General features: G+C 42.3%; 1 protein-coding gene across 1 annotated transcript in view; it reads left to right on the top strand.

Annotated features, from left to right (window-relative positions):
- Positions 1–7,611: 7,611 nt before the first annotated feature.
- Positions 7,612–21,149, top strand: part of KIAA2012 (KIAA2012 ortholog) — a 91,694-nt gene continuing 78,156 nt past the window's right edge. Inside the window, exons 1-2 of the mRNA XM_039493713.1 lie at positions 7,612–7,743; positions 13,170–13,454. Of these exons, the coding sequence (XP_039349647.1) occupies positions 7,657–7,743; positions 13,170–13,454 (372 nt within the window). The 5' untranslated portion in view covers positions 7,612–7,656. The remainder of the gene's footprint in view (positions 7,744–13,169; positions 13,455–21,149) is intronic.

Genomic DNA, 21,149 nt, shown 5'->3' with positions numbered 1-21,149 from the left:
TTTCCCTTTTAAACTTCTAGTCAATTAGGCCAAAATAATTCTTCCCAGGGAAGCCTGGTGAAAGGAGTGTTAATTGCCATGTTTATTAATCAGGGCTCCAGTATGAACGCCAAACACTAGAAAGTACAGGGGGTATGTCTGTGCCTCCAATAGAGGCCTTTTCAACTTCAATGCAACCTCTGAAGTGCCAGAAATCCCATTACATGAAGCCCTTGAAGTGGCTTAATGTGAACTTTTTATTCCCATTGTTTTCCAGTTCACATGTTGCGAGATTTCATCTTCCTGCTTCCTTCTTGTCAGGGGACAAGACTTCGACAATATGGATTTTATTGTGCACTCCCCTGCATCCCACTACTGCCCCTTGTCAATAGCAGAGAGGCCTGACACCACGCGAGCTAAAAACAGGAAATGACTATTCACTAAACACAAAGGCTTATGGATTTGTGCCTAACCGATTATTCCTAAGGGGACTCTTTAGGTGCTGACCCTGTATCTCCTCCAGTAGAAAACCAGATACCTTCCAGTGTACCCAATACAAACCAGTAAATGCACTGTCTGGGGGCAGGTGTACTATATAGCCTCTTAATCTTCTCACATTCACAAGCACTATTTTTTCATACCAGCTGCCTCTTAAACTCTCAGTTAAGATGGTGATTAGTGGTGGTGGTGGGGTGTCACAGTGGGAGCTTTCTTAAGAAGAAAAGGCTTTGATTGAGCCAATGAAAGCTGTTGCCAAGGAACCAGATGCTATGAACACACCACTCCAGCAGTGTAAGAATACAAACCATGTGAGTGCTGGACTGAGTGCATTTGGTGGCTGAGGCCTGAAAGATATCATTAACTCTTTCAGTACCTGGCAGAGCTCACACAACGGATCAAGAAGGTGGCATTCTGTTAGAAAACTGTGAAGGGCCCAAGCATTTGCCAGTATCTCCCTATTTGACCATACTGAGCCAAAAGAACAAAAAGGGAAAAACAACCCCTCCAGTATCTGACTGACAGAGAGTTTAACAAACAGAAATAAACCATACATGATTAGTCAACTTCTCTTCAAAACAACATTTAATATTAAACAGTAGGGGGAACAATCAGATAAATCTAGAGATAACCCTATCCCATTAATAACCACCTTTATGTAAAAGGTGTTCCACGTTAGCTCTGATGTTACAGTGTGTTCACAACTCAGTTCCTCTGCAAGAGGAATAGAATAGCTTGGATTCAGCTTTTCCCAGATCTGGCTTGGTTTCTAACACAAATGTTACCAATTTGAATTTTTATCTGATCAGCTGCCAGTTTGTTTCTATGTTGGCTTTCCACTCTGATTACTAGACAATCCTGTGTGATATTGAGAGTATATTTTTCTTAATGTAAATTCCACGGTGCTCTGCTGCCTGCACAGTAAAACACAGCTGAAGGCTTTAATTAAAAATCATGCCTACCATATGTCAAACCGTAAGTACTAATACTAAACTAACATCATGGTTTGGAAACCAAAGCTTTTTCAAACATGGGAGCCTTCTGCCTCATTTTGAAGCAGTTACATTTTGAAGACTGGATAGTTCTGAGTGTGGCAGTGATTGGACACAGACATTTTCAAAGGGCATGGGCCTGACTGCATTATTGCCTCATCATATTGCTTTAGCAGCACAAAAGGGCAGCAAAGATTTTGGACACCGGGAGCCACTGGAGAACTGGTGCAGAAGGATCCTCAACTGCAAAGAAGCAGCATAACAGCTCTACTCAGTCCCCAGGGCAGGTGCCTGTGGCTTGGGGACAAGGGGCATAGTTATATCCACATTATGCTCCACCTGCTGGAGAGCACCCCTCATGACCATAGCCATCGGGATGTAAGTTAGTGTGGCCCAAGGGCTACTCTAACTTACTCCAGGGTTTCAGCATGACCTTGGTTGGCCCAAGAAAAAGGGAGCAAAACAAAAGTGGTTTAAAGTTCACTCCCATTCCTGCACCTAGCAGAGTTTGGCAGGAACAGAGAATCAAGCCCTACATATTCACAACACAAAACTCACCACTGTAACGGACACTCAGCATCCCTCTTATTGGCAGTCTCATCAGAGAGACCAAGGAGTGCATGGGTATAACAACTTTGTTACCGTCTCACCCCTAAAAATTGGTGGGGAAACATTCCCTATGGTTGCCTGTGCTATTACCTATGTAATGTATGCAGTGTTGTTGTAGCCGTGTTGGTACCAGGATATTGGAGAGCCTGGGAACTTAAATTCATAACTGTGCTAGACACTAAACATCATGGATTTAATAAAGACACTGGATTTATGACTCATCACAACAATCTGTAACTCACTAACCCTCCTTTCTCTTACAAGGGGCAGAGGAGTTAACTGCCTACCTCACCTTGCATGGTCTGTTGAAACATGTGTTAACTCCTTATCTGTTCTATCTTGTGTTTAGCTAAGACACTTTTCCCAAACCTGAAGAAGAGCTCTGAGCAAACTCCAAAGCTTATCTCTTTCACCAACAAAAGATTATTACCTCACCCACCTGGTCTCCCTAATATCCTGGCACCAACATGGCTACAATAACACTGCAAACTGCAATTCACTTGAAAGAAATAAAACTTGATTAAAGAAATGAAAAGGTGGCTAACTGTGCAATAACCACAGCCCAGAGGGGAGAAATTGCACATAATTTGGGCATAGAAGGAAATATATGGCACCATCCATTTGGTTGCTACAAGCCCCTCAAGACTAGAAATCCTATTCTCACTGGACTAAGAACAGAAGAACCCACAGAATTCAAGAAACTACACACATTGGTTCTGATTCTTTACTGCCTTACACCTTGTGAATGTGTGGTAATTTACACTGGCACAAATGGGGGTAAAACACTACTAGAGCAGCATGGTAACATTCCACCCCTGTTTTGCATTGACTTTGTACAAGTGTAAATGACTAAGTTAGTGAAGCATCAGGCCTATTCTCTTGGGGGTACTGAACATTAAACACAGAGGTCCAAACACATCCCTGGTTTAACTCCCTTGAAGATGACTGAGTTAGACTGGGGATGAATTTGGCCCCGACATCTTAAACTCAAGCCACAAACCAAGAGGCAGTCAGTGTGTAGTGAAGGAAGCAATAGTTTGTTATGCAAGAGCAGAGACCACAAAAAGGCATGGGTGGTTTCAAGAGTGGTAAATACTTCATTAGGGATAGCTAAACATGCAATAGTCAGCATTGCTTGTGGGTTTAGTGAGGCCTACAATATTAGCTCTGTCATTCATCACACAGGGAAGCAGAATCCCCTTCACTTCCTATTAATAACTACTGCCTGGCCATATTGTACATCTGTTGTAGGGATAGAGCAGCTTTTTAAGCAGCGGTATATATATATAGCATATTGCAGTACTAAAAAGTACACTTTGCATTTATATAGCACTTTTACATCCCAAACGATTCCCAAGTGCTTTATCAGCTATGGGACAAACCCTGAGGTCCTAATTCAGTTGCAGTTCTGTCCTGATTTAGAAAAGGTCCCTGTTGCAGTCAGTGGGAGATACCTGAGTAAGGTCTTACTAAATTCTGAGTAAAGACCTCAAGATCTGAGATATTATATGTATAAACACACATACATACATGTACAAGGATCGCTGCACCCATCCCTACTGCACATCATCTGTATGGTGGAATACAACTGTTTTACCGTGTTTTAAATAGCGATGTAATCCTTGTTTTTAAATAAAGCATTTAAAAAATAACAGTGACTAGCAACAGTGCACAACCATTTAGGTTAGGAAGTGAAGAATACCATATCTACTTGAATTTCAATAGGCAGAATATAATTATCCAAGTGAGAATTTGGCAGCATGTCAGAGCTAAGAACTGTCTCATAAAAGATCCCATACAATCTTCAGTGATTACAAGTGGTCTCTATGTCATCCCAAAGAGAGCACAGCGACCCAGGAAGCCATTCTGCTACACTAGTTTAGCAGTGACTTGCAAGGAAAGTGCCAATTACTGCATCAACACCATGACTTCTGGTAGCATATAAGCCTCCTTTGGAGATCTCTCATCAAGGGTATTGAGCTGCTGCTTTGTTTGTGAGCTCTGACAGAATCACAGGATGAGACAATATGGTTGCAGGCCACTAATCCTGTCTCAGGGCGGGTCTACACCTAAAAAGTTGCAGCAGGAGACAGGAGAGATTCTCCAGTGGGTATAGTTAATCCACTGACGCGAGAGGCGGTAGCTATGTTGACTGACGGTTAGGGCAGTATTGCTCGGGGGGGAGGGAGGGATTTTTCACATCCCCATGTGACATAGTTATACCAAAGTAAGTTTGTAGTGTGGAACTTGGCCTTAGTGTCACAAAGACATTAAAGATGCATTATAGTTCTCAGGTCAGAGAGTGAGATGAAAGCTTGAGCATGGCTATCAACCTTCCACAATATTCTAATCTGCCCCTGGTCAAAGACTACAGACATATCAACCCCAAATTATACATAATCACACATCAAAAATGATATTAAAAGAACATTAAGTTGGCAAAGTCAAGCTCCAAAAGTTAACAAATGTCAGAATTAAGGTTCCCTGTGCATTCTTAATTTGGCCACCTTCTGGGTATGCAATGCCACAGGATGGACTTGCTCTGGGGATCAATCAGGGTTGTGTGGTGAAGGAGGCTTACCTGCAGGACCTCTGCTTTGTTTGTTGCAGAAGTTGGAAGGTGTGTAGAGAAAGAGGCAGGGATTGCAGGACAAAGGAATGGTCTTGTGGGTAATGCAGTTGAATGATGCCTTGGTGAATTGGATTCTATCCCTGCTTCTGCCACGGCATTCCTATGTGAAGCTGGACAAGTCACTTACAGGAGACTTTTCACAAATGGTCAATAATTGTTTGTGTTTCTGGGTACCTGACTTGAGGTCATGGGGGGCTGATTTGCAGAAGTGCTGAGCAATCCCTGCTGCAAGTGAAGTCAAGAGGAGCTGTGATTTGAACATCGAAAGTGCTATATAATGCTAACTACTCTGAAAAATGAGGTTTTACGAGTCTCAAATTGGGCACCCAAAATCAGTGAATGCTTTTGACCTTAATCTCTATGTGCCTTGGTTCCTCCCCCTGCTTTTCATTCAATCTGTCTCTCTTCCTCCCCCCCCCCCCAACCCCCAGCCACATTCACTATCCCCACAGGCTTCCAATCCCAATCTCCTCCTCGATCTCCTCGTCCAGCCTCAGAGTCCTCTGCTGATTCCTTGTCCCACTCTCTCAATCCTCCCCCACATCTGGCTTCTCCTCCCCTCACTTAATGGCTCCTTCCCCCTGTCCCATAGGGTCCCAGTCTCCTTCCCCTTCTAGGCCCAGTCTGTCCCTATGCTCCTCACCTGATCTCAACTACAATTTTTCAAAGGCTATATTGGGCAGATTTTCACAACAATTGCAAAAGGCACATCCCTGACACAAATGCCACCCTTCTGTCAAATCTGAAGTACCCATTCCAAAGTAACAGGCTCTAGAGACTCTCAAAGAACATTTTTCACTAGCCTCATTCTCTGAAACAGCTCAACTGTTTTGGCCGAAATTAGAAAATAAATAAATAACCCAGCCTGAGGCCGAAATCCAGTGAGCAAAATTTCAGCCCAGATGGTTCATTTGTGAAATTTATAAGCAATGAAAACAGTCTCTTCTAATGGAAAGCGGTGACCAACCTTCACAGGCAGCGCTATCAGGCCATGCTTCCTTTTTGAAAGATACAACTTCAACCAGTCGGAATTAAGTGTGTCATTCTAAGTATATGCTTTGAGTACCGCAGATACATTAGCTTCAATGAAGGACAAGATAGTTGTTTTTCCCAAGCAAATCTCTTGGGAAAGTCATTGTCTCAGTGAGATAGAGGTAATCTGGTGTAAACTGAAAAGATACTCAGAGCTCAGTAGAGCTACAGATTGTGACTCTGCTACACCATTGCATTACTCTGAATCTCTATTGCTGTAACTTAATAAAGTTTAAATAAATGGAGTTACACTGGCATAGAACTGGTATAACACATTGGAGAATCCCAGCTCTAATTTTTTCAAAAAATATTCCTTTTAGATTTAAGGTGACCATCAATGTCTATTAGAAAAATTCCAATCACAAAGACTTTTGATATCAGAGGTTAGGTAAATATAGCCCCATCTTACTTCATTAACTGATGTTTATAAAGCACTTGGAAGAACCATGGATGAAAACTACTATAGAAGGACAAAGTAGGAAATTAATCACAAGGTTTGGATCTGAATTCAGATACAGATTCTAATTCAAATCTAAATTTTTCCAACATATTTTGTGTCCTGAAGTATGGAACAACATCTGGATCTAGAACCAAAATTACCTCAAGTTTGGGAGGATTTGGATCTGGTGTTCCAGTGCAGATGTGTGTCTATTACCATTCTGCCATGGAATGGTCCACTTCTGCCTGTCCAGGAAAGCTGATCTTCTGTTTGAAGGCTTATTTGATTTGTACACTTTCTATTGCTGTTTGTATCCTGTAAAGCACTTTGAGCATATGTTGCATGAAAGGCACTATATAAAATGAAGGTGAAAGTAGAAGGGCTGTAGCCAGCTGTAAATCTTTGTACATGGCAGCAGGGAGCACTTCTACAAGACTGATGCTGAAGTGCAGTTGACAGAATATACTGGTTTCAGGACTAACTGGATTATCCAGAGTGCATGTCCCATTAGTACAAACAGAAAATGTTTTTATCAAATGGTTACTCCCTTCCCTCTTGTTCCTCCTGAATGCTCACGGCAAATTAGGTAGCTTAGCAAGCAAGTTAAAAAAACAGAAACTTGCACCTGTATGAAAGATGAAGGTAAGGATTTGCATACACATATACAGAAAGCAGACAGATCACAAAACAGGGAAAATGTCATCTCAGTTTTGATCGAGAGATTGGATTCTCAACCTGGAGTCGTGAACAGATCTGGGAGGCACACAACTCCTCTCTGTTTTATGGCTAGTTGGGAGGTTGATCCTGAAACCTTTTCCTGTTGTAATACAGGATCACTGTATGGAAAAGGCTGAGAACCAGAGATGTAGAGTCATCAGAGCCCTGCACAGATATAAGTATGGGGGTAATGAGTGTTACACTAAATGACCCAGGTATTGGTCTCTTTCAGCTCTAACAATTCTGTGTCTCTATTAACACCAGGGTTTACAAATAATGGAGGTTTGGGGGTTTCTGGGAAGAAAAAATAAAAAAGCTGTTGGAAGGATGTCGTTCCTTCAGCTAGGGGTGATTATTGCACGGCAGTCTCTGCTCTTTCACACTCTCTCACTGGTTTAAGGAACTTAATTTCCTTTTGCTGCCATAGCGACAGACAAACAACCTCTGATCACAATAAAAAGGATGGTTGTGTTTCACAAATCCTTAGATGTACCAAAGCAACCAGAACAGAAGGAACAACAAGTGCACAGAACAGGCAGAAGAAAAGTAATTTGACTCCACTTAGAAATGTGAAGGAGACTGAGGACTCCGGAAACCCAGTGAGGCTTTTTTGCTATTCGGAGCTGCACATTAAGGAAGAGCTGATCTACAAATTATCATATTTCATAACAAAGATCTTGTTTACAAAGCTCTCTTGCAGACTGCTCTGATAACAAGTTTACAGTTTTAGAGGCAAGATGAAAGGTCACTAAGGAAAAATGCCCAATCTTTCCCTATTAAGCCGTGGTACTGGACAGGTGGTCAAAAAAACCCAGGAGAAATTGGAGGTGCACTTTGAACCAGAGGTGAGTCCTGGTTACAAAAGTGCAGAAAACAAACCATTATGGATTGTACGGTAATTTTCTGTTCTGTGATTTTAACTAATATTGAAATAACTATTATGGAGATAGAATTTTTGTCAGTGATGTCTTATTTGTTGTTGAAATTAAAATGCCTTAGTAACCTAGAAGTATGTATGCCTGCTGTAATTAAAACTGGAGAATCTTGAACCCGAATGCTTGGCACGCAAGTTAAAGAAACAGAAACTTGTACCGAGAAATCCAGAGGAAGAAACCTAAATATAAAGAAATAGATTCTTCAGGGAATATCCTTATTGTTTGTTTGTTTGTTGTTGAATATTAGACTAATTGGTTACTAGGCATACACATCAATTCTGGGACCTGCGTGGAGTTGTTCTGAATCAGAATCGTATAGCTGAAGTTTACTGTGCTGCTTTTAAATAATATTTTGTTTATCTTACAGAAATTGCACAGTCCAAAGCAATTTTACAGCAGCTAAAATCAAAGATTCACTTCGCTTAAAATATATACATTAAAGTTATAGTTAAAACAGTGAATTCCTATCACCGATCTTGTTCCATTATATAAAATACTTTATGGTATTTGGACTTCAGAATTACCTTAGTGTGACCAACTGCAAATCAGAAAAATATTTTTTTAAGGAGTGTGGGTCATAATCTAATTTCAGTTACACTGGGGTAATTCCACTGAAAGCAGTTGAGTTACTCAAGGTTTGTACCAGTGTAATGGAAATCAAAATCTCGTTTATATCAGCACAATTCCATTTACATGAGTAGATTTGGACCAGAGTGTAGGAGGGAAGAATTGGCCTTGTTTGTATGCTAAGTCATCTTACTAGCAGGGAGTAGCTGGGGCCTGCCATTTCAATTCTCTACAGTACAAACCATGGAAACCAAGCGTAGTTAGTGAGAGTAATTATCATCATGTAATGAAATTTTATGTAGTTGAGAAACAAACAATGGTACTGTAGCTTTAAGTCAAGAAGAGTATGTGAATGCATCTATTAATAGAACAATTTGGAAACTTCTGACTAATTTGAGATTCTCTAATGAATCTCACCCACCAGGTCAGTGTTTTTACTAGGGAGACTGTTACATGGCTATGTTCCATGTCTCTCTTCATGGTCTATGACCACTGATACATCAGAGTCCACTCTAACTACCTCACTCAAAGGCATACCAAGTCTGTCTACCTTTCTTACCTATGCTATTTCTAAGACACCCATCACGGTAGTATTTGAGTGCAGTGGACATTATCTCAGGATAAAAAGAGTAGGGTCTGAAGATTCCTCCAAAGTAGATTATCATACTCTGCTATAAAACGTTCCGCATTGCCATCCAGCACACCGTAAAGACTCAAAAAGTACTTGAGACAGATCCCATGCTTGAAGATCAGACCACCTTACGGTTGCTGTGCACAGTACTCCTCTGCTTTACAAACTGATCAATAAATAAGGGCTTCTCAGAGCAGGGGTGAAAGTGAGCCAGTACGGCGTACCGGTAAGAACCCGCACTGCCCATACCCAGCCCACGCGCTTTAATGTTCCTGCCCCTTTTGCCTCCCCTGTCAGCAGCCCTGCTGGTAGGGTCCCTACTGGCAGGGCCACCGACGCCCGACGGCAGGGGGTGGGGGAGTGCGGCAGTGCTTTAAGGACGCTCCTTTGCTGCGGCAGTGCTTTAAGGACACTCCTTTGCTGCGGCAGTGCTTTAAGGATCCTCAGAGCACTTCCACTGCAAAGGACTGTCCTTAAAGCACTGCCACCACAGCACTTTAACGTTGCTGCCCCTTCCCCCTGTTGGTGGCCCTGCTGGTAGGGTCCGTATCGGCAGGGCTGCTGACAGGGGCTGGCGGGGTGGAGGCGCAGCAACGTTAAAGCGCTGCTGCGGCAAAGGATCCTGCAGTGCTTTAATGTCCCGGCCCCTTTTGCCGATGGGGCGGGGGGGGGGGGGAAAGGGAGCAGTTGCCCTGGGGCCGGTGATTTAAAAGGGCCCAGGGCTCTGGACGCTGCTGCCGCTAGCGCACCAATGGCGTCTGGAGTCCCAGGCCTTTAAATCAACACGGGAGCCCCAGGCAGCGTGGGCCAGGCAGCCTGGAAGGGCTGGTTGAGGGATGCTCCCCTGGGCCTCGTACCGGTAAGTGTCCTGACTTACTTTCACCCCGTCTAAGAGTAACAGAAAATTTAAAAGAGATTTTAAAAAAAGAGGAAGCTGTTTGGGGCAGGAACAAGGTCTTCAGATCTGTTCATAGAGCATCCAACACAGTGGGGCCCTGACCCTGATTTGGGCCTCTGATGTTAGGCAATATTTATTATTATTATTATTATTATTTCTACTATGATAGCAATAATAGCCCCAATTTGGGATCAGAGCCCCATTGTGCTAGACATTAAGAATGCTAAACACACAAAATGCTAAAACAGCTCATGCCCCCAAAGAAATGATATTATTATTTTAATGATACTACAGAAAGGGAAGGCATTCATAACATAATTAGACAATGAATTGCGATTGTTTTTAATTACTAAAGAAATCTGGTAAGTTAGTTTTTACATTTCAAAACCACTAATTTACAACGGGAAAAAACTGTTTTGGTATAACAAACTGCCCTCTCATCCTAATGGATTTGGAGTTCTGATCTAGTAAAATTAACATAGTTCACAATATGGTTTTAATCCAGACTCTCATTTTGGAGGGCCTTTAAAAAATGGAGTGGTATGTTATATTAAGGATCAATGTGAACATTGACTTTAGAATTTAGGATTATCAACTGACACCCATCACTTTTCTTAGCACAATAAGTACTCTGCTATAAATATCACTGTTTAAGGTATGTAAACACTCTAAGATAAACTTTTTGTGCTGAATCATAGAAATTAGAGATGAAAAAGTGATAATAGTTCATCCAGCCCAAGCCCCTTGCCAATACAGGATAGTCCCCTATAGTACATTTGCTAGGGTTTGTCTCTAATCTGGTATGAAATATTTGAAGCAATGGATTACCATTGCTTGAGCCCATTCCACAGCCCACTAGATCTGTTGGTCATAAGAACATAGGAACAGCCATACTGGGTCAGATCAAAGGTACATCTAGCCCAATATCCTGTCTTCTGACAGTGGCCAATGCCAGATGCCCCAGAAGGAATGAACAGAACAGGTAATCATCAAGTGATCCATCCCTTGTTGCCCATTCCCAGCTTCTGGCAAACAGAGGCTAGAGACACTAATAGCCATTGATGGACCTATCTTCCATGAATTTATCTAGTTCTTTTTTGAACCCTCTTATAGTCTTGGCCTTCACAACATCCTCTGGCAAGGAGTTCCACAGGTTGACTGTGTGTTGTGTGAAGAAATACTTCCTTTTGTTTGTATTAAACCTGCTGCCCATTAATTTCATTTGGTGAACCCTAGTTCTTGTGTTATGAGGAGTAAATAATACTTCCTTATTTACTTTCTCCATGATTTTATAGACCTCTATCATATCCCTTCTTAGTTGTCTCTTTTCCAAGGTAAAAAGTCCCAATCTTATTAATCTCTCCTCAAACGGAAGCTGTTCCATACCCCTAATCATTTTTGTTGCCCTTTTCTGAACCTTTTCCAATTAAAATATATCTTTTTTGAGATGGGATGACCACATCTGCACACAGTATTCAAGATGTGGGCGTACCATGGATTTATATAGAGACAATATATTTTCTGTCTTATTAGCTATTCCTTTCTTAATGATTCCCAACATTCTGTTAACTTTTTTGATGGCTGCTGCACATTGGGTGGATGTTTTCAGAAAACTATTCACAATTACTTCAAGATCGCTCTCTTGAGTGGTAACAGCTAATTTAGACCCCATCATTTCATATGTATAGTTAGGATTATGGTTTTCCAATGTGAAGGACTTTGCATTTATCAACACTGAATTTCATCTGCCATTTTGTTGTCCAGTCGGTTTTGAGAGATCCCTTTATAGCTCTTTGCAGTCTGCTTTGGATTTAATTATTTTAGTAGTTTTGTATCATTTGCACATTTTGCCACCTCACTGTTTACCCCTTCTTTCAGATCATTTATGGTCCCAGTACAGACCCCTGGGGGACACCACTATTTACCTCTCTCCATTCTGAAAACTGACCATTTAATCCTACCCTTTGTTTCCTATCTTTTAACCAATTACTAGTCCATGAGGGGACCTTCCCTCTTATTCCGTGACATCTTACTTTGCTTAAAAGCCTTTGGGTTAGGGACCTTGTCAAAGAGTTTCTGAAAATCTAAGTACACTATATGCACTGGATCCCCCTTGTCCACATGTTTGTTGACCCCTCAAAGAATTCTAATAGATTGGTGAGGCATGATTTCCCTTTACAAAAACCATGTTGACTCTTCCCCAACAAATTATGTTTATCTATGTGTCTGACAATTCTGTTCTTTACTATGGTTTCAACCAGTTTGCCTGGTACTGAAGTCAGGCTTACTGGCCTGTAATTGCCAGGATCACCTCTGGAGCCCTTTTTAAAAATTGGCATCACGTTAACTATCCTCCAGTCATTTGGTACAGAAGCTGATTTAAATGATAGGTTACCGATCAGTTAGTTAGTAGTTCTGCAATTTCACATTTGAATTATTTCAGAACTCTTGGGTGAATACCATCTATTCCTGGTGACTTATTACTGTTTAATTTATCAGTTTGTTCCAAATCCTCCTCTAATGACACTTCAATCTGGGACAGTTCCTCAGATTTATCACCTAAAGATTTGTCCTAAGATAAGTGTCATAAAATGTTCCCACACATTTCTAAAGGGAAATTTCTATTAACTTTTCATCTACAAAAGACTGGGCTTTGGTCCTCAAATCCTCATACAGGCAATGAGAAATCAATGAAAGTGCTCACTAATGTCAGTGATAGTCCAGCCCCAGTAAAGCCTTGCCTACACTTCCAGCGGTGTGTAGAGCATGTGTAGCTACACACGGAAGTGAAAGGCTCCAGCAGCAGGGAGACAGCAGGACACTACGCTGCTAAAAATAGCAGTGTAGATGTGGGAGGCACTGCTTGGGCATGTAGAGAGCTGTGTAGGGTATATGTCCTGGAGGTTCAGGCATATAGGGCACTCCATTCTACTCTACTTGCCTAAGCTATGACTCACGGTCTGCACTGCTATTTATACCCAAACCAGCTGGACATGCAGTGTCTGTACACTACACACCGCCGTAAGTGTATAGGTACCTTAAGAATAGAGTAAGACCTTAGCAAACAATTCAGTGTTCACATTGGGTCAAATCCTAAATTCACTAAGGCCGGAGTGGTGTAAGCATGTAAGCAAAGAATAATTTCCTGTGTATCTGGTAAGCCACATACTCTCAACCCCAGGGTGAGAAAGTTATTTCCCCCCAAAAGTCTATCCTATGTTTTAATTTTTTCCATGCTAGGATTATCTGAACTGGAAGTCTCATGAAGGTTACTGCCATGTCAGCAGATTACTGAATGAGAGGCAGTTTATGAAGGGCTGCTGGGGTGTGTATCTTCCTAAAACCTACAGCACAAAAACTGGTGCGCTGGTTCTCTACTCTGAAGATTTAGCAGAGCCATCATGGAAACAAAGAGGAGGGAGAAGTGGCCAGCAAGGCCTCAGACACAGAAGGAATAAGCTACAGACTGAATTGCACACGCTCCAAGATTTGACAAGAGCCATTTTGGCATACGGAGGCAGACAGGTAAGAGCACACAGGATGGTTCTTTCACTACCAGAATTAAGACTGCATGAGATCCCTTAAAATGCTAATCCTGCTCTTCTGGACTTTAACACCATGGGATTCCAGGAGCCCTGATAATGTATTTTTTTAACTGAAGAAAGCAAGTTCCTAATAGGATAAAACCTGATTCTGTATTCAAGCAAACACACAAACAACATCTTGTTCTTCTCCTCTTCCCTTTAAGCGCTCTCTGGTAGATTTACATATGGGTTGCAATTTTACGTGCTCCAGTTTTGAGGGCTTAAGAGGGGCTTAAGTGATCACTAGGCCTTGTGTGGGCCCTCTAGACAGGGTGAATCTCACCCTTCTGTAACTCAACACAGAAGGCAGCTGTAGCCCTTTCCCTGAAGCCAACATGGGGTGAAATCTTGGCTCCATTAAAATCAACTGGAGTTTTGCCATTGGACTTTAATGGAGCCAGAATTTCACTCCTGGGATTGGTCCCAAACAGCCTTGGTGAAGGTCAAGTCTCCCCTCTTTATATAAAAGTGGGGAAATTTTCATGCTAAAATGACATTTTTCATCCTTGACCTCAAAAAGAATGTGTTGCTCATCTGTCAGCCAACCATTCTCATGCCACAAGATCATAATCACATAAACTCTTCTGTTTCCCAAGCTATGGTATAAATCTCAAACTATTATATATTACTTGTGAACATCACTAAGCTCCACCCATACCCATGACATGATTCTTTCTATGTTGTAGTAACTAAAACCCTACTTCAAAGGGGAAAATGTGGAGTGAGATTTTTAAGACGACAAAGACATAGTATCTAACCACAACAAAACACATGATGGTGTGAGGTACCATATAGTTGTTACTGCCACTTGTCTGGGAAGACTTGCATAACTCTATGTTGGCTTCACTGCTCATGAAGTAATGAGCTCATCCCAGATTTGTAGCAATTTCTTTTTTTTTTACAACATCCCTCATCACCACATATTCCATATATAGTCACACACAATTATCTGTATATGAAGAGATGTGTGTGTATGACAGTAAGTCCTCATATTTAACTCCCATCTGATGTATGACTTTGCTGATGACACAGCCTCCTAGTAAGTGAAGGTGAATATCAAACATCAGGGATCTTCACCCAACATCATGTATTCTCATACTCCCTGCCAAATACATAAATATCATTATACGAAGAGTCAGAGCTGACTAAATGTTTTAAGAGCCAAGCCCATGCAGTGGTTGTGCATGTCATTGTCATATATTCTGCTATAAAGATCAGTGTCAGAGACTGAAAGGTTCATACATGGGGTTCGATTGTGCCCGTGGGCACCCAAGGCATGGGCAGTGCAGGCAAAAAGAGCCTGTCCTCCATATCTGTGTCCTCGCTCAGGGACCGACATCATCCTGGTCAGTGCACTCCTGGCATGAGACATGAACGATGACTCTGTTACATGGTTGCCCACTTAATACATGCTGGGCCAGATCCTCAGCTGGGCCAGAGCAGCATCTGGTGTAGCTGTGAGGGTTCTGTGAAAATATGACTTTGTGCCATCTTTGTGGTTCCCTGATCCTGAGGTCACCAGAGGACTGCTCAGCCCCAGAATAATTTAATGCCGGTTGGGGCTGCTGCAAGTTGCACTTGGCTGCCTATGGCTCCAAGGGGTCATTCTAGCAGCTGAAAACTGCTGGAGTGAAGGAGCTCTCTAGCCATGGCCTCTATTCCCATTAAACCCTAGTCTGGCTCTATACCATCAGGACCTTCCCCCCTAGTGGGAGAATCCTCAGGAGGCCTATTAAACTGGCTTTGCACCCCTTTCTGCTGCTGGGTGCAAACAGGCCAGAGTGGGGCCAGGGATCTGGTTCACAGCGTATTGATAGTTCACAATTCGTTTAATAAAGTGTCAGTAGACAATGCTGCAGAAGTGCATTTTTAGGGAAACAGGAATTCTGTGTGGGTGGAGGCTTGTTGAATAGATTTTGGAAGGGTGCCCTGAGTGTCAGGGATGGTGGGGAGGATAAGGAAGAGACAGCACCTTGCAGAGCCAGTTCCATACATTCCATCTACCATCAGTAATAACAGCACAGAATCCAGCCTTCACAATGGCCACCACACAGTTAGGCCTGATGTTAAGAAGTGTTGAGTTCTCGCTTCTCCCTCTAAAAAGTCAATGGGAGCTGCAGATATTCAGCACTTCTGAAAAAAATCAGGTTTTGATTAGTAAATATTTCCTGCAAGACAGCATCAGAAGGCAGCATTTAATCCTTAGTTGGGAAATGAAATACTTAAGAGAACTACTTCTCCATGAAGAACATGTCACTGCATTTACCTAGCCGGTGTGTCAGACACAGTATTCTCAAGTTCTTCTTCTGAGCCCTTTCCTCCCTGATTTTCAGTCTACCCACAGATGTATTTACTTTTGTTTTACAATAACCTGTACCTTTTAATAACATGAACTGAGTGCTAATGGAAAGGTGGCAACTGGACAGCACTGAAAAACATAATTCTCTGTGTATCTGCAAATCAAGCACATGTTGGTCAGTGGAGAAAGCTTCCTCACACCACTCCATTGCCACTAATATCCCTCAACATTGTTGTCAAGCAACCAACGGTAGGAGCAAGAGGGTAAGGACAGGCCTCAGGAGGTGAATGACAGAAGTCCTCTGAGCACTCACAAAGCGAGACACAAACGAGTGTGTATAGGCCATACATAAGGGGCCAGAGCCTTGTCTTCAGCCTTTCTGTGCCTGCAGCCTACCCCACTGTTTATTATTGTTTGTATTAGGTAGCACCTAGAAGCCCCAGCCAAAATCAGGGCCCAGCTCTGCCAGCCACTGTACAAACCCAAACTGAGGCTGTCTCTGAGCAGTCTAAACAGTCAAGACAGAGAGAAAGGAAGTTTTATTGTCATTTTATACAGATGAGGAACAGATGGCCCAGAAAGGCCAAGTGGCTTGCCCAAGGTCACACAGGGAGTCAGTGGCAGAGCTGGGCATTAAACCCAGACCTCCCGAGTCCCAGTCCAGTGTCTTAAGCACAAATCCAATCTCTCTCTCCTGTTTATAGCCAGGGTCACGCCAGCAGCTCAGGAGGAAGCGGGAGGGAACTCACAGAAGTTCTAGTCTCATTTGTGGCAACCCTGGCGCCCCTATCCCCAAACCAACCCCAGCCCAGGAATCCTCCCAAAATTCCAGGGGACCCATGGGCAACCCCAACAATCACCTCATGGCAGTTGTGGGGAGGATAGTCATGAACAGGAAAGATCACTGCCACTGACCTTTCAGCCATGAGATTTTCATGGTTAGAACAGCTAGAAACTTCTCAGTTGCAAAACTAAATCTGAGATTAGCAGCCTTGCCATTTAAAGGATCTCCTGCTCCTGCTCCCCATCCCTCTGCCCCCAAAAAAGGCAATGCCAGGGCTTGCAGGCTAGCTCTGGAGAGAGTAGTGTTTAGTAATCACTCTTATTCCAAGCTTGAACTCCCTGCTGTGTCTGTCAACAATTATGCAAATGATCTACTGTACACTAGGAACTGGACCAAGAACACCAGTACAATCAGTTAGTAGCAAGTTTCAGTCCCTATCTTTCTGACCCACATTCGAACCAGCAACCTACATGTGGGGAGAACCAGATCCCATTTACCAGTATCATGACCACCATCCAGTCCCCTATGAAATTCCATTTTAAATCTATAGCTACCACAAATATACAACAAATGTGTACAGCCATTCTAATGTTAACATAATTATAATGTACAAAGAGAAAAAAGTGAAGGCTCCAAATTATTAATCACATTTTGCAAAAAATGTTTAGTTGCTTCAATAGTTGCCTCATGGAGGTCTAGAATTTGTTTTTGACAAATCCTGCTTTATTAATTATCTGAATTGCAGTAGCATTTAGAGTCTGTATTCCAGTTGTAAAGGCATTGTACAAACACATGATAAAAAGACAGTCCCTGCCCCCCAAAGACTGTATGCTCGTATAATCTAGTTTATATAACAGGTATTTATGAAATTGTCATTTTCACTATATGCAACACACATACACACAGTCTCTAAAAAGCCAAATCTTAATAACTTAAGTAAGTAAAACTTTAGGAGACACCTCAAATACTTCAGCTCTACCGCAGTAGCAAAGTGTAAATAGTAAGAACAATTAAACAATTTGTCTGATTAAAATGATCTCTGATACAAAGAATTCTGTACAAAATACGTTCAGAACCCTGGAAATAATCCCAAGTAATGACCCCTCCAACCCCAATTTTACAGTTAAAATATTAATCCAACTTCTCTGCTTATGATACGAGAATTTAACTTTAGATATAAGAGTGCACACTGATGACCCCAATTAAATATTTGGAAAAGTCCCAGGAAATTCAACCCATGCATATTCAGAAATGAACATTTTGCACACTCCTAATTATGGGACTGTTTTTTGGGTTGTTTTTTTTTAATTACTTCAGTACCAGCATTTATGTCAGAAGAGCAGCCCTATCTCAGCTCCATCACATCAGAGTGAAGATATCCTTTAGGGATCAAAAGTGAGCTCTTTAAAAGGAGACAGCCTTCAATAAATCTTCTGAACCAGCATCTGAACTAATGAGGAAGACCTCAGTCCAATCAAGGTAGCTCTTGCCTAATGCATCCAGCATTTTGGAATAGATTAAACTTGTTGTAATGGTCTGTGATATAGCTTTCCCTTTAAAAACCCTAGGATATCATTAATAAATATTGGCCATCCCACAAGGAATCCACACTTCTGGAGTCAAGGCAAAACATCTTAAATGAAATCACTGCCTACTGTGTCATCATGATCTACATCAGTGAAACTAGGCACGACATTCAAAGATTAAAAGAAGAGAAAACGAATACTGCTGTGACCAAACACGTGAAATCATGTGCTGACTGCCACAAACAATTAGAATTGAGCAGGGATATTTTCAGGCATTTGCAAATCACGTGGCCACAGGAGGTCCGAGGAAATGGGGCTGGGATTAACCCATTATGCTATCTTCAGCCATAACAACGCTCTACTATTGAAACAGAGTTAAGAGCCATCCTAGTAGTAAAAATTGCTCATTTTTGTAACTACCCTTGAGACAGATCTAATTTTTTTCTGTTGTCAGTTAAGGAGCCAGCCAGTATCTTGTGGTTAATGCTTTGCTCTATGATATGGGAGACATGGGTAAAAGCTTTCCTTCACCAAACCAACAACTGATAAGAACAGCGTGCAGGCCACATGTTTAATCCCTTTGAGGAAGGGGGCATCTCATATCAGTCTGCCACAACCCTTCTGGACAACGTAGGAGTGGTGTTGAAGGAGACAGCACTGTTGAACTCCAAAGGGAGGTCCATCCTGCCCTCTTTATCCAGAAGGTAGGTCACCAAAAAGTAGAGTTTGGGAGCAGTGTTTGTGGGTGATGGGTGGTTAATAGTGGTCCTCAGAGCTCTAGAAGCACGTGGAGAATTCCTGTGCAAACTGAATCAGGCAGAGCAGGGACTTAAACCTGGATCTCCCACATCCTAGGTGAGTGCCCTCATGCATCACATTACTGGCTAGTCTGGGGTCTCCAACTGACACATTTTCACAAGAAGTTTAGGTTTTGATGAACTGGCATTTTCCAACAAAAAACATTTCAAGACATTCCCAACCAGCACTTACTATAACTTAGGGCCCTACCAAATTCACAGCCATGAAAAATGGGTCACGGACCATGAAATCTGGTCTTTTGTGTGCTTTTACCCTCTGCTATATAGATTTCATGGGAGAGATCATCATTTCTCAAATTGGAGGTCCTGACCCACAAGGGAGTTGCAGGGAGGGGTCACAAGGTTATTTTAAGGGGGTTGCAATATTGCCACCCTCACTTCTGCACTGCCTTCAGAGCTGGGCCGCCGGAGAGTGGCAATACCATACCATGCCACCCTTACTTCTGCGCTGCTGCCTGCAGAGCTGGGCGGCCGGAGAGTGGCAATACTATACCATGCCATCCTTACTTCTGCGCTGCTGCTGGCAGCAGCTCTGCCTTCAGAGCTAGGCTCCTGGCCAGCAGCCACTGCTCTCAGCAGCAGCACAGAAGTAAGAGTAGCAGTAGCGCAACTTCCCCTACAGTAACCTTGCAACCCCCCCTTCCTCCCACACCCACCCCCACAACTCCTTGGACCCCCTACAATTACAACACTGTGAAATTTCAAAATGCTACAAGTGAGGTTCTAGCCTGCAAATGCATTTAGTTCATTTAGCCTGGAGGTAGAGCTGTGCAGGGGAGCAGTTTCCAAAGGGAAACTTTTCCTGTGTTCAGTAAAAGCTAAGGTTCACATTTTCAACGATTCATACACACAAGTGCCTCAGTTTCCAGATGCCCAACACAGGACCTGACTTCAACTGGAGTTGTGGGTGAAAGTCAGATTCTAAGTGCATCAAGAAGGGCCTTCAATTTGAGACACTCAAAATTAGTGGACACTTGAAAATTTAGGCTTAAATATTTTATTAAGCGAGGCAACTGGGCACGGTGTGATTCCTCAATACAAAACAGGTCCTATTTGGGGAAAAAAAACTCTTGGTAGAAGAAATTTACTGAAGCCAGAAATGCCTACACAAGTAGTCGATGAGACAAGTGTAAACGGGGACCTAGGAGCAGAGCGATTACATACAGTAACTGGCTGTGGCACCAAAGAAAATGGACGAGTCTCAACATGCCTGCTGCTATTATATGAAGCACGGTGGCACTCTGTACATGCTAATAATTCAGCCCAACGGAATCTAAGTCAACTAGAAACTCAGGCTAACTGGCAAAATTTTGCTATAGCACTATTAGATGTCAATTCTTCTGAATTAGAACCCAACCCTGCCTCCCTGAAGCTAATGGGAATTTTAACATAGCCTTTAAATGGAGCAGGATCAAGGTTCTAGTTGTGTCTCTCCTTTCTAGGCTCCTGTCACAGTCTTCCAGGTCTGACCGATTGGTTCCTTGCAATTTAGGATTGTCAAGAGACACAAAGCTCTGGGGAGCTCACATACAAACTTGTTATACCTCATCCCTCCAACACAAAAATAATATTCCATATCTATGGTGATTCTTTAGAGGAAGCTGAAGATTCCTGTATCCCATAGTTTGGGATAGTTACATTACATCTGCCACACCTGTGAATAGCAGCAGCCTACTGTATTTTAATCTGTCCAAGACTCACCCTATATCCTGCGCTCTTACACTGCAGCTGTGGGCCCCTTCAGTCATTTCCCTCTCATGCTGCCCTTCCCCTCTCATCCCCGCTCCCAACTTTGCACTTACCCTTTGTAGAGTTATTATAATTTCCTATATTTACTTGCTTATTTTACTTTCCATTTCTTTCTTCCAATAGAAACAACGATTTTCTTATAAAACCCAAGTATTGTATCCTCCTGATGGCTTAACGGAAAAGATACGTATCTGGGTATTTTTAATTTGCCCACCCTAGTGGCATCTGAATGGTAGATTTGTTAAAGCTTTAAAATAAGATTAGAAAACAGTGATTTAGTTTACCTTAATGTAGATGATAAATCCATTAAATAATTATATTCTAAAATAAATAAAGCTGGATTCCACTCACGTTTATATAAGTCAATGGGAGTTTTGTGACTGACTTCGACGGGGCCAGGATTTCATCCTTAATGTTAGTGAGATTAATATGTACAGTAGAACCTCAATGTTACGAACAG

The sequence above is a fragment of the Mauremys reevesii genome, linkage group 11 (assembly GCF_016161935.1).
Source record: "Mauremys reevesii isolate NIE-2019 linkage group 11, ASM1616193v1, whole genome shotgun sequence".
NCBI lineage: Eukaryota > Metazoa > Chordata > Testudines > Geoemydidae > Mauremys > Mauremys reevesii.
The sequence above is the reverse complement of the archived record's forward strand: the minus strand, read 5'-3'. Positions and strand labels throughout refer to the sequence as shown.